General features: G+C 33.3%; 1 protein-coding gene across 2 annotated transcripts in view; it reads left to right on the top strand.

Annotated features, from left to right (window-relative positions):
* Mettl15 (methyltransferase 15, mitochondrial 12S rRNA N4-cytidine) overlaps positions 1 to 16,678 on the top strand; it is a 235,632-nt gene that overhangs the window by 91,794 nt on the left and 127,160 nt on the right. For both annotated transcript variants that reach the window (XM_046467533.2, XM_046467532.2), the window contains exon 4: positions 11,963 to 12,099. In XM_046467533.2, the coding sequence (XP_046323489.1) occupies positions 11,963 to 12,099 (137 nt within the window). The remainder of the gene's footprint in view (positions 1 to 11,962; positions 12,100 to 16,678) is intronic.

Genomic DNA, 16,678 nt, shown 5'->3' with positions numbered 1-16,678 from the left:
CACCATCTTCCAGCATTATTTTCTAGTGTATATATCTATTACATGGATTAAACCAGGGATTATATCACAACACATAACTGTATCTGGCGCATACATGGAGATTGTTAATTTCTCCTTTTGCCTTCTCTTCCTTTTCCCTCTTCTTTCAGTAAATCTTGGATTCTGGCCAAATGTTTTTTGTTGTTTTTTTTTCCTCTTCAGGACACATTGTTTCCTATGGCTATAACTTTTTTGAGGCTTAATTCCTTTTTACTCATTCAGGAGATATTTACTAATTATATTTCATGTGCAATATATTGTATTACGTTGTGCTTTTCACTAGATCTAGACAAAATATCTAAGGCATCTTCCACGGGAATATTGTAGAAAAAGAAAAGTATATTAAGAATGGTAAGACAACAGTGAAAACTACATGTGATCAAGGACCATGTTTATTTTGGCCTATTGTATTTCTAGCTCTTAGAACAGTGCTATGGGTAAATTAGGACTCTCATAATTGAGAATAAAATTTGGAAGAGATGTAATGAGACAAAAAGGAAGTGAAAGCATTAAACTTGGCATATTTAACAACTCTGTGTATTTCTTGGCTAGAAAATATGTTATAAAATTTGTGTTTGAGACTAGTAAAAGACCATATTGCAAAGAAGTGCAAGGTTCAGAATAGGAACAATATTTTCCATTATGCCTGGAAGTTTGGACTCTGTCTTGTAAAATTTTTACTCGAGAAAGGGTATTCTATTAGCAATGTAGCAAGAAGAATTACAAGTGAGGTTAGAGCCATGGATTTCAGTTGTAATCTTACTACAATAGCAAAGCACAGAAATGTGGGGTCCTAAATTAAAAGTGGGGGTGGAAAGATTCAAAACATTTATGTGGTCAGATCAACATAACAGTACAACCAATAGAATTTGGAGATTATAGGAGGGTGAGAAGATAGACTGATCTCGAGTTCTGTATAGCCTTTAAGGTCCAGTGGAAGTATACCTCCAATTTATTCCTGTTATGCTGACTGGTATAAACTTTTGTTTTTTCTTCCTGTAAATGTTATTTATGCCTTTCTTATTTTTTAGATTTATTTTTATACATGTTAAAGTTATTTATGCATTTCTAAATACCCTCATCAGAGTAGAAGGGTCATACACAATATCATTACATTACCTCTATCCTTCAATACTCTTTGAGTGCACAATAAATATACAGATTATTAATGCTATATATATTTTAATTCTTGAAAAAAATGCAGAAAGTTAAGTATGTGCTTGACACATTTCAGCACTTCAAAACGAAACTTGTTGCAAACAGGTGAATTTTAATTTAAAAAAATTTAAAGCAGTTTAATCCTGAAATTTCGAAATTAGAAATTACCAGAAAAGAAAATATTCATAGGAAGAAATTACAAAGTGAAATCAGGCCATATTGTTTCCAAATTCAGATGGGAACTTACTATTAAAAATCTTGCACAGATTGGAAATGACTAATCAACATTAGGAAAACAAAATTGGAGGGTTTGCTCTCATACTGCTATGGCTAAACTTTTTCAAGTCCATTTTTTTTTTGTATCATGGATTGAATTCAGGGATACTTGACCACTGAGCCACATCCCCAGCCCTATTTTGATTTTATTTAGAGACAGGGTCTCGGCTGAGTTGCTTAGGGCCTCGCCATTGCAGAGGCTGGCTTTGAACTCACAGTTCTCCTGTCTCAGCCTCCTGAGCCACTGGGATTACAAGTTGGCGCCACTGCACCCGGCTTCATGTCCAATTTATTTATATATATATATATATATATATATATATATATATATATATATACACATTGGAACTTGCAATCCCTCTCTGGCACATACAATATATGTGTGTGTGTGTGTGTGTGTGTATATATATATATATATATATACACACACACACACACACATACATTTTTTTTGGTTGTACACAATACCTTTATTTATTTTTATGTGGTGCTGAAGATCAAACACTGTGCCTTGCACGTGCTAGGCGAGTGCTGTACCACTGAGCCACAACCCTAGCCCTATGTACAATTTTTTTTTTGAGAGAGAGAGAAAGGAGAGAGAGAGAATTTTTAAATATTTTTTTAATATTTATTTTTTAGTTTTTAGTGGACCCAACATCTTTATTTTATTTTTATGTGGTGCTGAGGATTGAACTCAGCGCCCCGCGCATGCCAGGTGAGCGTGCTACCCCTTGAGTCACATCCCCAGCCCCCTATGTACAATTTTAACAATGTCATTCCACTGTGAAAATTTCAGTGATTAGAACTGTTTGAAAAGTTTTAAATCACAGGCATGATGATCTTGGGCAAAAAACTTGATGTTTGTCAGTCCCTATCTTCAGATAGGAGCTGAGCTAAGGATATCAAGTTTGAGAGGTATAAAGATGAGATGAATTATATTCTAGCAAGATGGAGCAGTATGTATCATAAAGGAATTAGACTTGAATTGTTTCTCTGCAATGATTCTTATGTCATCCAGTTTTATTCTCCTTTCTTTCTTCCTCCATCCTTCTATTTCTTTCAGAAAGAAGACAAAGTTTATACTTGGTGATTCCTAGAAGTTGCTTCCTCACACTAGTATAATATGATTTTAATCAAATCACCTAATATTTATGAACCTGAGTTTTCTCTTTTATAAAAATGGGAATGATGCCACATGTCTGTCTACCTTCACAGGACTCTTACTAAATAATGTAGGAAGACATTAATACTTGGTAAACCATAAAGCAATTTGCAGTGTTAGAGTTTGTTGGATTAATGCAGAGACCAAGTGGCAGAAGAAAGATCACAAGTTTTAGAGCCAGATCCACCTATATTCAATTCCTGCATGTGCCTCCTCCTAGTTTAGTGTAATCTGAATTTTAGTATATTTAATATTTAATAACATATACTTTTTGGTTATAGGTAACCTTTATAAATATCTATTAGGTATACAGAAGTGTATTTTATTTCCATTTCTTCTTAAATGAATCATTGAAGCTCAGAGAATTATATTATTTGGCCAGTGTTATATAGGTAGTTAAGTAAATTAACCAGAATAAAATTTTGGTATGATATATGAGTTTGAGTCATGTACATGCCTATAATCCCAGTGGCTTGGGAGGTTGAGGCAGGAGAATCCCAGGTTCAAAGCCAGCCTCAGCAACATTGAGGCCTAAGCAACTCAGAGAGACCCTAGCTCTAAATTAAAAAATAGAAAATAGGTCTGCAGGTGTGGTGCAGTGGTTGAGTGCTCCGGAGTAGAATCCCCAGTAACAACAACAAAATACACACACACACACACATATAAGTTTTGTCAGGTAAGCTAATTACATGTTATCTTGCCATTTAAGTATGTGTCAATGGATCATACCATGAATTTTATATATGTTTTTTGTTAAAGACACATTTGAAATACAGGTATATATGAGTATCACAGAAGGATTCCTTTGAAACTTTCAGATGTATTTGTTCATGTGCATTTGTTTTATTTATTTTTAATTTGTTCTTATTAGTTTTGTATGATACTAGAACATATTTTGATATATACATATATGGAGAATAACTCCTCATTCTTCTGGTTGTACATAGTGTATAATTATATTGGTCATGTAATCATATATGCCCATAGAATAGTAATGTCCGATTCATTCTACTATCTTTTCTATTCCCATTCCCCGACCCTCCCCTTCATTCTCTTTTGTCTAATCCAAAGTACTTCTATTCTTTTCTTCCCCCACTCCCTTATTGTGAGTTAGCCTTCACATATTAGAGAAAATATTCATATCAGAGAGCATATTAACCTTTGGTTTTGGGGGATGGGTTTTTTTCACTTAGCATGATAGCATCCAATTTCATCCATTTACCATCAAATTCCATAATTTCATTCTTTCTTAAGAGTCATATTCCATTGTGTGCACATATCTCTTTTTCTTTATCCATTTATTTGTTGAAGGGCACTTAGGTTGGTTTCATAGCTTAGACGTTGTGAACTGAGCTGCTATAAACATTGATGTAGCCAGATTACCTTAGTATGCTGATTTTAAATCCTTTGGATATATATACTGAGAAGTGGGATAACTGGGCAAATAGTGGTTCCTTTCCAACTGTTCTGAGGAATCTCCTTACTTCTTTCCAAAATGTCTGCACCAGTTTGTAGTCCCATCAGCAATTTATGAGTGTACCTTTTCCTCCACATCCTCACCAACACTTATTGTTGCTTATTTTCTTGATTACTGCCAATTTTCCAGGGTTAAGATGAAATCTCATTTTTGATTTGCCTTTCTCTAACTGCTATAGATGTTAAACATTTTTTTATATATTTGTAGACTGATCATATTTCTCCTTCTGTGAAGTGCCTCTTCAGTTCCTTTGCCTTTTCATTGATTGGGCTGTTTGTTTTTTAGGTGTTAAGTTTTTTGAGTTCTTTATATATCCTGGAGATTAATGCTGTGTTTTTTTTTTTTTTTTTTTTTTTTTTGCAGTTGGCAAAAATTTCCATTCTATAGGCTCTCTTCACAATCTTGATTGTTTCCTTTGCCCTGAAGAAGCTTTTTGGTTTGATTTCATCCAATTTGTTGATTCTTGATTTTATTTTTTACACTTTAGGAGTCTAAGGAAGTAGTTTTCTAAATTCACATGATATAGATTGGGGCCTACTTGTTTTCTGTTAGGTTCAGGGTCACTGATCTAGAGCCAAAGTCCTCGATCCACTTTGAATTAAGTTTTGTGCAGGGCGAGAAGGGTTTAATTTCATTTTGCTGCATAGGGATTTCCAGTTTTCCCAGTACCATTTGTTGTAAATGTTATCTTTTTTCCAATGTATGTTTTTGGTGCCTTTGTCTAGTATTAGATAACTGTATTTATGTGGGTGTGTCTCTGTGTCTTCTATTCTGTACCATTGGTCTACATGTCTGTTTTGGTGCCAATACCGTGCTGTTTTTATTACTATAGCTTGGTAGAATAATTTGAGGTATGGTATTGTGATAACTCCTGGTTTACTTTTCTTGCTAAGGATTGCTTTTGCTATTCTGAGTCTCTTATTTTTCCAAATGAATTTCATGACTGCTTTCTATATTTCCATGAAGAAGGTCATTGGAATTTTAATTGGAATTGCATTAAAATTGTAAAGCACTTTTGGTAGTATGACCATGTTTTTTTGGGGGGAGGGGCAGTACCAGGGATTGAACTCAGTGGCATTCTGCCTCTGAGCCACATCCCCAGCCCTATTTTGTATTTTATTTAGAGACAGGGTCTCACTGGGTTGCTTAGTGCCTCACTTTTGCTGAGACTGGCTTTGAACTTGGGATCCTTCTGCCTCAGATTCCTGAGCCTCTGGGATTATAGGCTTGCACCACCATGCCCAGCTAGGATGGCCATTTTGACAATGTTAATTCTCCCTATCCAAAAACATGTGAGCTCTTTTCATCTTCTAAGATATTCTTCAGTTTCTTTCTTTAGTGTTCTATAGTTTTCATTGTAGAAGGCTTTCATCTCTTTTGTTACACTGATTCTCAAATATTTTAATTTTTTTGAGGCTACTGTGAATGTGGTAGTTTTCTTAATTTTCTTTTTAGTTGATTCATCACTGATATATGGGAATGTAATTGTGTATTAATTTTATATCCTATTATTTGCTGAAATCGTTTATGAGTTCTAGAAGTTTTCTGGTGGAGTTTTTTTAGTCGTCTAAATAAGGGATCATATTGATGGCAAATAGGGATAGTTTAAGTTCTTTTCTGTTTGTATCCCTTTAATTTCTTTCTTCTGTCTAGTTGCTCTGGCTAGAGTTTCAAGAATAATGTTGAACAAAAGTGGTGAAAGAGGGCATCCTTGTCTTGTTCCAGTGTTTAGTGGTAATGCTTTCAGTTTTTATCTATTTAGAATGCTGTTGGCTTCCGTTTAGTGTATATAGCTTTTACAATGTTGAGCCATGTTCCTACTATCCCTAGTTTTTCTAGTGTTTTGAACATGAAGTGGTGCTATATTTTTTCAATGCCTTTTCTTCTTCTATTGAGATAATCATATGATGTCTGCCTTTAAGTCTATTGATGTGATGAATTAATTTTATTGATTTCCATATGTTGAACCAACCTTGTTTCCATATGATAAGCTCCACCTGTTTGTGGTTCACTATCTTTTTAATATATTTTCTATGCAATATTCCAGAATTTTGTTGAGAATTTTTACATCTGTGTTCATCAGGGATATTGGTCTGAAGTTTTCTTTCCTTTTTGTGTCTTTAGTTTTGATTTGAGGGTAATATTAGCTTCATAGAATGAGTCTGGAAGGGGTCCCTGCATTTGTTAAGGAAAAAAAAAGACCGAAAAACTGACCACCTTCCTATTTAATTATCAATTTGTATAGGTTAAAAAGAAAGTGGTCTTCTGTCATATTAATGACACAGGAGAAGGATAAAACTAATTGAATTCCTTTTCAATTATAGTATTGGTGTTGGGGCAGGGTGCCCATGTGACCTAAATGGCACTATTATATTTGATAAGCAATGCATATCAGAATTTTAAAAATGAAAGTTGATGTCTTCAATCACCTATTTATCCAGGACACAGGGTGGGGTTTATTTTTAGTTTTGTTTAGTACTACTTTGTTTCTGTATTACACTTGACTGGTAATAATAGATATTTCCCCCTTTGAAAACTTACTTGATTGTCAATACTCCTTCAAGGGCATAATCATGATATATTTAAAAAATTCATATAAGTTACAATTATAATCTCTGATATTTTACAGAATATTTTTAATGAGGGAAATTTTTCTTTTTATATATTGGTTGGGCTTTTCTTGGATTGGAATAAGGCAATCATGCAAATTGTTTTATTTTATATACTCCTGATTTAAATCTAAGGTTATATCAAGATTTGGTGCCATAAAAAGAAACAAATTCTATTGAAGGGCATCTAGGTTGGTTTCACAGCTATTGTGAATTTTGCTGCTGTAAACATTGATGTGGCTGTGTCCCTGTAGTTTGCTGTTTTTAAGTCCTTTGGGTATAGACCGAGGAGAGGGTAGCTGGGTCAAATGGTGATTCCATTCTCAGTTTTCCAGTGATTCTCCATACTGCTTTCCATATTGGCTACACCAATTTTCAGTTCCACCAGCAATGTATGAGTGTACCTTTTCCCCACATCTTCGCCAACACTTAATGTTGTTTGTATTCATAATAGCTGCCATTATGACTGGAGTTAGATGAAATCTTACAGTAGTTTTGATTTGCATTTCTCTAATTGCTAGCGATGATGAACATTTTTTCATATATTTTTTGATTGATTGTATATCATGGATAAAAAAATGTGGTAAATGTACACAATGGAATACTACTCAGCAATAAAAGAGAATAAAGTCATGGTACTTGCAGGTAAATGGATGGAGTTAGAGAAGATAATGCTAAGTGAAGTTAAGCCAATCCCCAAAAGCAAATGCCGAATATTTTCTCTGATATAAGGAGGCTGATTCATAGTGGGGTAGGGAGGGGGAGCATGGGGGGAATAGACAAACTCTAGATAGGGCGGGGTGGGGGGGAGAGGAAGGGAGGGGAATGGGATTAGAAATGATGGTGGAATGTGATGAACATTATTATCCAAAGTACATGTATGAAGACATGAATTGGTGTGAATATACTTTGTATACAACTAGAGATATGAAAAATTGTGCTCTACATGTATAATAAGAATTTCAATGTATTCTGCTATCATACATAAATAAAAAAACTAAAGGAAAGATATGACAATAAAAAAAAGAAAGAAATTCTTTGTTTTAATTATGCTGAACTCACAAATTTTAAAACTGAGGTAAATAGGTTATATGTTTTTTACCTACTCATAGATTCCTGAAGTACGTATACAAACTGGAAAAAGTGTGTTTGATCTTGAGATTTATGCATGTACTCTCATAAATGTAAAGTTACTGTTTAAATTGTGAAGACTAGGATTGTGACTCATTGGTAGAGTGCTCTCCTACCATGTATGAGGCACTGGGTTCGATCCTCAGCACCACATAAATGTGAAATAAAGATATTGTGTCCACCTAAAACTACTGTAAGTAGCCATGGCTTTTATGCTGATAGTGATAAAGTATAAGATTAAGTTTTAGTAAAAATCTTAAAGTATTAAAAAGTAATGCTTGTACATTTTTCTCACATTTATGTCTCTTGCATATTATATTTCCATTCTCTTCTCAATTTTGATTCTAATATTATTGTTTCAATAGCAGGCTACTTGATCAGAGGACTGCATTCAGAGTGGTAAATAGGTGTCCCAAAATCAAAACATCATTGTGCCCTGTCTCTGAACATGCTCTATAAACTAAGGTATAATATTAAAAGAACAGAAATATTCAAATCCAATATAGGAATTTCTCTTTTTTCATTATACATGTGAAATTCAGTGTGTGTTTATGTGAGTCTGTGTGTTTAAATATTTTAAGTCTGGCTGATAGACATAGGTTATTTATCTTTGTTTTTTAATATTACTAAAGTAAGTATTTTTATGTTCAGGATATACGTGAAGTTTATTGAAAGGGCCCCTTCAACTAAGGCCATAACTTTGAAGGGATGTGCAGATAGTATCTTGACTTCCAAATCAGTCACAGTTGACTACCTTATACACACACACACACACACACACACACGTGTTTCTTATCATTAAGATCTGGTTTCTTGCTCAACTGAGATCTATTTTCTTCAAAGTATGGCCAAATAAAATAGCTTAGAAATAGATTCAAATTCAGTTAACTGTATTATGTATCTTCAATGAGCCAAACATTTTAAAATATGCTCTCATATATACTATATTCTCTCACCCTGGCAAAAGTATTATTGGAAAATTCTTTACTCTCCACTATGTCTTGGTTTAGATGAGTTATTATATGTTATCTTCCCATTTAAGTAGGTGGAAATGATCTTCTTTCCTTCTTCATCCTCTTTTTCTTTTTAAACATTGGGAAAAATCTGAAGACACTGGAATTTTGACTTCACATCATGTTTTTCAAAGAAATTATTTAGTGTCAAACAGAATTTGCCTCATGTGTTTTTACTTAAAAAACTTTGAGCTTTTTCTAGGTTATATTTGTTAAATTTTCTATTTCTCAGGTTATATTTGATTTATCTTTTAATTATTTATTGTTAGTTACATTCATTCTCATTTATTCTTTTGGTTGTTTATTTTTCTCTCTTCTTGGATATCTTTAATTTTCATATGAAGCACTTAGAGAAAATAAGATAAAATAAACCACACTAATTTTAAGGTATTTCCAATGACAAGAAATTATTGGATTTTCCAGCTGAGTGCTGGAAAGCATTAAAAAAAATTATAGCTAAACTGTGGAACCAACCCAGATGCCCTTCAGTTGATGAATGGATAAAGAAAATGTGGTATATATACACAACAGAATACTATTCAGCATTAAAAAAGAATAAAATCATGTCATTTGCAGGTAAATGGATGGAGTTTGAGAATATAATGATAAATGAAGTTAGCCAATCCCCCCAAACAAAATGCCAAATGTGTTCTGAGATATAAGGTGCTAATTCATAATGGGGTGGATGGGATACCATAGGAGGATTAGATGAACTCTAGATAGAGCAAGGGGTTGGGGAGGAAGGGGGTATGGCAGTATGAAAGGCAGTGGAATGAGATGGACATCATTACCCTAAGTACATGTATGAAGAGACAAATGGTGTGACTCTAATTTGTGTACAGAGATATGAAAAATTGTGCTCTCTATGTATAATATGAATTATAATGCATTCTGCTATCATATATAGAATAAATAATAATAATAATAAATACTCAAGAGTTAGCTCAGACAGACAGACACATACAGACTCAGAAAACCACTTCCCTGGTAGAGATGCAAGGGGTGTATTTTCATAGTCACTGCACTCATTCGGTTGTCAAATGATTGTCTTTAGTATAAAACCTACAGGCACTTTGAGAACTATTTGTATGATTTGGATTATTGTTATAATATAAGTAACAACAAAGAATAGGGGGAGGAGAATGTGAGAGAGAAAGAAAGAACCAGCACTGATACTCTGATCAGTTTTTTTAGATTGATCACTCATAATTGAGCCAGATGGCATATATAAAAAATTCAACTCTAGGGATGGGAAGGGGAGGTAATGTATAATGAATTCTTCAAAAATCATGTTGTGTGCATATATAAACATACCACAGGGAACTTCACCTTTATATGTAGGTAGAAAGAACCAATCAAATATAAACAAATAATGAGAAAAAGGAAGTCTAGCAAAGTTGAGGAAGGAATATGAGAGAGGTAAGGGAGGATTTGAAGGAAAAGGAGGAGGGATGAGTGGGGATCATGAACTGAATGCAAACTCCATGCATGTATGAGTTTGTTGGGGTGAACTCAATTATTTTGTATAACTATAAAGCTCTAATTTAAAAATGCATGCTATAAAGTGAATGTGGATTTGATAGCCATTATTTCCAAATCCACTATGCACCACGATATTTTTGTCCTAGCATATCGGTGTATGTACATTTGTTACTCATTCAGTATATTGGGGAATATTGTCAAAGATGGTAGATAACAGGAGAAATTACAGGAAAAAAATTCACAAAATTTGAAAACAAATGTTAGAATTTGACTGTAGGCAAAAATTTTTTTTTTCCATTTGCTCTTGTCTCTGCAAATTATTATTATGGGCTTCTAGAAATTAAGATAGATGATTTTCATTTCTCTAATTGCTACAGATGATGAACATTTTTCATATATTTGTTGATTTATTGTATATCCTCTTCTGAGAAGTGTCTGTTCAGATCCTTGGCCCATTTGTTGATTGGGTTATTTGCTTTTTTGGTGTTTAGGTTTTTTGAGTTCTTTATATGCCCTAGAGATTAGTGCTCTATATGATGTGTGAGGGGTAAAAATTTGCTCCCAGGATGTAGGCTCTCTATTCACCTCACAGATTGTTTATTTTGCTGAGAAGAAACTTTTTAGTTTGATTCCATTCTATTTATTGATTCTTAGTTTTAATTCTTGCACTATAGGAGTCTAATCCCACATGATGAAGATTAGGGCCTACTTTTTCTTCTATTAGACACAGAGTCTCTGGTTTAATTCCTAGGATATCTTCTCACTCCTGCCAGAATGGCAGCTATTATGAAGACAAACAACAATAAGTGTTGGCGAGGATGTGGGGGGAAAGGTACACTCATACATTGCTGGTGGGACTGCAAATTGGTGCAGCCAATATGGAAAGCAGTATGGAGATTCCTTGGAAATCTGGGAATGGAACCACCATTTGATCCATTTGTCCCTCTCCTTAGTCTATACCCAAAAGTCTTAAAAACAGTATATTACAGGGACACAGCCACATCAATGTTTATAGCAGCAGAGATCACCACAATAGCTAAATTGTGGAACCAACAGATACCCTTCAGTGGATGAATGGATAAAAAAATGTGGCATATATACAAAATGGAATTTTACTCAGCAATAAAAGAGAATAAAATCATGGCATTTGCAGGTAAAGGGGTGGCGTTGGAGAAGATAATGCTAAGTGAAGTTAGCCAATCCCCCCAAAACAAATGGCAAATGTTTTCTCTGATATAAGGAGGCTGACACATAGTGAGGTAGGGAGGGGTAGCATGGGAGGAATAGATGAATTCTAGATAGGGCAGAGGGGTAGGAGCGAGAGAATGGGGGCAGGGGATTAGCAAGGATGGTGGAATGTGATGGACATCATTATCCAAAGTTCATGTATGAAGACATGAATTGGTGTCAACATACTTTATATACAACCAGAGATATGAAAAATTGTGCTGTATATGTATAAAAAGAATTATAATGTATTCTGCTGTCATTTATTTAAAAAAGAATAAATAAATAATACAATTTGTTTTACACCAAAAAAGAAAAGCAATTAACATAGATAACCAGAATTATTTATATTTATTTTAAGTGGTAATTTTTTTTCTTTCTTGGCTAGGTTTTTCTAGATATGACATTTGGTTCAGGAGGCCACACAAGAGCCATTCTTCAGAAGGAATCAGATATTATTCTGTATGCCTTAGACAGAGACCCAACAGCTTATGCCATAGCTGAACAGCTTTCAGAATTATATCCGTAAGTAGTACTCTTGCATATTTATTTAATTATGGTATTGAGTTTTCCATAGCTTGGTTTAGCATGTTGGAATTTGTACTATCTTTTATGATATTATATTTTACTCCACTAATAATTCCTCATTTTCCCCCCAGAAGTGTTAATATAATAATATTTTTAGTGCCACTTAAAGGAATATCACCTTATCATTTTCTGAACCTTAAGAATAGATATAGGATATACAAAGAACTCAAAAACTTAACAGCAAAAAACAAATAACCCATTCCACAAATGGGCAAAGGAATTAAAAAGACAGATCTCAAAAGAAGAAATACAAGTAGACCACAAATATATGAAACAGTGTTCAATACCTGTAGCAATTAGAGAAATGCAAATTAAAACTACATTGATATTTCATCTCACTCCAGTCAAAATGGCAATTATCAAAAATACAAGTAACAATAAATATTTGCTAGGATGTGGGGGAAAAGGTAGACTCAAACATTGCTGGTGGTATTATGAATTGGTGCAAGCAGTCTGGAAAGCAGTATGGAAATTCCTGAAAAAAACTTGGAATAGAACCACCTTTTGTTTCAGCTATTCTACTTCTCAGTATATATCTAAAGATTTTAAAACAGCATACTACAGTGATCTGGCCATGTCAATGTTTACAGCAAGACATTTGATAATAGCCAATCTATGTAACAAACCTAACTGCCCTTCAACAAACAAATGGGTAAAGAAAATGTGGTATGTATACACAATGCAGTATTATTCAGGTGTAAACAAGAATGACTTTGTTACTTTTGTCAGTAATGATGGATGGAACTGGAGACTTATAATGCTAAGTGAAATAAGCCAGCCTTGAAAAGTCAGAGGACTAATGTTTTCTTTGATATACAGAAGCTCATTCAAAATAAGGGGGTGGAGGATAAAAAAGAATGGAAAAAAGATCAGTGGATTAGACAAAGAGGAATGGAAGGAAGGAGGGGTAGGTTGAATATGGAAATAAAGTGAATGAATCTGACTTAACTTTTGTATGTAGATATATGAATATACTAGAGTGAATTTCACAATCATCTACATCCACAAGATATATACATATATATACATATATATATGGTATGTATATGTAAATAGCAGAAAGGGTACAAGGGTAGGGAAAGTGGAAGTATTGGGTCTCAATTAGAACAAATTATATTCCATGCTTTTATAATTATCTCAAAATGAATCTTACTGTTATATATAACTAGAAAGAAACAATAAAAAAATAAATACTGCTGAGCATGGTGGGGCATGCCTGTAAACCCAGTGGCTCAGCAGGCTAAGGCAGCAGGATCCCAAGTTTAAAGCCAGTCTCAGCAAGTGATGCCCTAAGCAACTCAGTGAGACCTCTGTCTCTAAAAAAAATACAAAATAGTGCTGGGGATGTGGCTCATAGGTTGGGTGTCCCTGAGTTCAATCCCTGATACCCCTCCATTAAATAAATAAATAGATAGATAGATAAATAAATAAATAGATTCTGGTTATAAAATGGAAGATATATTATAATCCATCCACAAATAATATTAGGACAAATAACTCTTCATCAAAAAAAGTTTTTGTTTGGTAGGTGTGGTGACATACATCAGGAAATCAAGGCCTGCCTGGGCAACATGTAGAAACCTCTTTAGAAAAAAAACAAAAAATTAAGGATTTTTACATGTTACTTCCCCAAAATTTAAAGAAATCAGCAGAGTATATAAGTCAGTGAAAAAACCTGTAGAACTCATACAGAGCTCATATAAAGCAACATATTTGTTTTCTCTGAATTTTTTCTGAAATTCAAAGCCAAACTTAGAGTGATTTATCCTTTTGTCAATAAAGCTATCAGTATAGAAGTTTCTAAATTCTGAATTATCTTAATGAATAATCTGTGATGAAAAAGTTTTAATTAGGAATTAAAATATATATGCTATATTGTATGAAAACTATATGACCATGGAAAAATTTAATCAGAGACCAAAGGTAGAAAGTTGAATTTCACTCTTGTATCCCAGACACTTTGCATATCTAATGAATAAGACTACATGTCCAAATGAAAATATAAATAAAATGCATAGGCTTTTTATTGAAAAAATCACAGGTTTTGTAGTTTGTTTGACATAAGTCCCTGAAAACTATCATTTGACCATAGGCTATTTCTTTTCTCCCCAAAATAATATGAGAATGTTATTTAACAACATGGGACATTTTAAACAAATTTTAAATATATTTCTCGGTTTTCTGCAGTGTAACTTAGATGTGTTTTCTTCAAGATCTTGTTTTACCTTTCAAGATAACCTTAACTTACAGGTTAGCAGGTGTAATTTTTTTTTTTTTGTACCTAACAAAAACCTCCAGGCTGTACACGCCTTTTTTAATTGTGCAGATGTGGAAACTATTCGTGGCACAGATAAAATGCTTTGCTAAAAAGCACACATGACTTAATGGCATATTCTGATGACATATTCTGATCCCTAGCCTAATAATCTCACTTTATTAAAATTATACTACCTGAATTTAAATATGAAGACTGTTTTACTTCGCTGAAAATATTATTCCTTTGCCAAACAAAATAAGTTAGGTAAAGGACAACCAATAAAAATGAAAATAAAAACAACAAAAAAAGTAAAGTAGAAAAATTAAGAAAATCATAAGAGATCACTCTGCAAAATTGCAAAATCCACCTTGAGCCTGATAATTTGAACAAAATGTATGATTAGAGTAAGAGAAAAGACCACGATAGACCTTAGATGTTAATCATAATCAGAATTGTTGACTTATAAAACTTACATGGAAAGAGTATCCTATCAAATTTAGATTATTATAACTGACTCAATTAGTATAAAACTTGAAAAGGTCATTACTATAAAAGACCTTAGAAAGGTAAATAATGCATCCTGACCAAAGTGACTTACAATTATCTTTTAAAAAAATTAGGAGATAATAATTTTTTTTTTCCACTGGTCCTGAAAGTGGATAAATATTGAAGGTTTTTTTTCCAGTTCATTTTATTCATCCAGCATAGTTTAATACTAAATTCTGATAGAAAGAGGAATCATAATGGCAATTATCAAGAATACAAGAAACAATGTGTTAGCAAAGATGTAGTGAAAAAGGTACACTCATACATTGCTACTGGGACCTCAGATTGGTGCAACCATTATGGAAAGTGGTATGGAGATTCCTCAGAAAAATTTGAATGGAACCACCATTTGACCCAGTTATTCCACTCCTTGGTTTACACCCAAAGGTCTTAAAATTAGCATACTAGAGTGATGCAACCACATCAATGTTATAGCAGCTCAATTCAAAAAAAGCTAAATTTTGATGTCCTTCAACAGATCAATGGATGAAAATGTAGTACATATACACAATGGAATATTACTCAGCCTTAAAGAAGAACAAAATTATGGCATTTGTAGGTAAATGGATAGAGCTGGAGAATATTATGCTAAGTGAAATAAGCCAAACCCCCCAAAACAAAAACCAAATGTTTTCTCTGATAATTGGATGCTGATCCATAATGGGGCAGTAGGGTGGGGAAGAATGAAGGAACTTTGTATTGTGCAGATGGAATAAGGGGAAGGGAGGGGTTGTAGGGATGGAATGAATGGTGGAATGAGATGGACATTATTACCCCATATACATGTCTGATAACACTACCAGTGTGTTCAACCAGAAGAAAAAGTTGTGATCCATTTGTGTACAATCTGTCAAAATGCATTCTACTGTCATGTGTAACTAATTAGAACAAATTAAAGAATAAAATTTTAAAAAAGAAAAAAGTTTAACCTCACTGAAGTATATAAATGAAAAAATTGAAAAGGAAATACTAGTATATCTAATTCACACATTATTTAATTAAAAAATAATACCTATAGTACCTATGGCTTAATGAAGTTTATTTCAGGAAGACAGGAATGATTCCATTTCCATGTAAGGTTCTTTCTAATCAATGATAGGTTGATGATCATGATAATAATCACCTAGCTATTTCTATTCAAAATTTCTAAGAACATAAGGAAACTATTTAAATGTAAAATATCATCTTAACTAAGAACAAACAACAATTATTTTTCTAAAACTTAAAATGCTATTAAATACTATTTAATTAAAAATTCAGGTGTAAGTAGATTTAACTTCTTTAGGTATTAGTATTCAATGTTATTGGAATGTCTGACTATTGTAGTTAAGAAAATATGAAATGGTAAAAATATCCTCTTTATTTTAAGGATTTGATTGAATAGTTAAATACCCAAAAGTCTTATCAAATTAGGCCAGGCCTGGCACACGCCTGTAATCCCAGTGGCTCAGAAGGCTGAGCCAGGAGGATCACAAGTTTGAGTCCAAGCCTCAGCAACTTTGCAAGACTGTAAGCAACTTGATGAGACCCTGTCAAAATAAAAAACAAAATGGGCTAGGATATGGCTCAGTGTGAAGTGACCCTCAGTTTAATCCCCAGTACCAAAAAAAAAAAAAAAAAAGGATTCATAAAATTAGTGGGATGATATGATAAACAATATTTACTCCATTCATATGGAAATATCTAGAAAGGGAAATGGGAGAAAAATTCTCC

The sequence above is a fragment of the Marmota monax genome, unplaced genomic scaffold (assembly GCF_021218885.2).
Source record: "Marmota monax isolate L192 unplaced genomic scaffold, Marmota_monax_Labrador192_F-V1.1 WCK01_AAM20220418_F8-fsc00135, whole genome shotgun sequence".
Lineage (NCBI taxonomy): Eukaryota > Metazoa > Chordata > Mammalia > Rodentia > Sciuridae > Marmota > Marmota monax.
The sequence above is the reverse complement of the archived record's forward strand: the minus strand, read 5'-3'. Positions and strand labels throughout refer to the sequence as shown.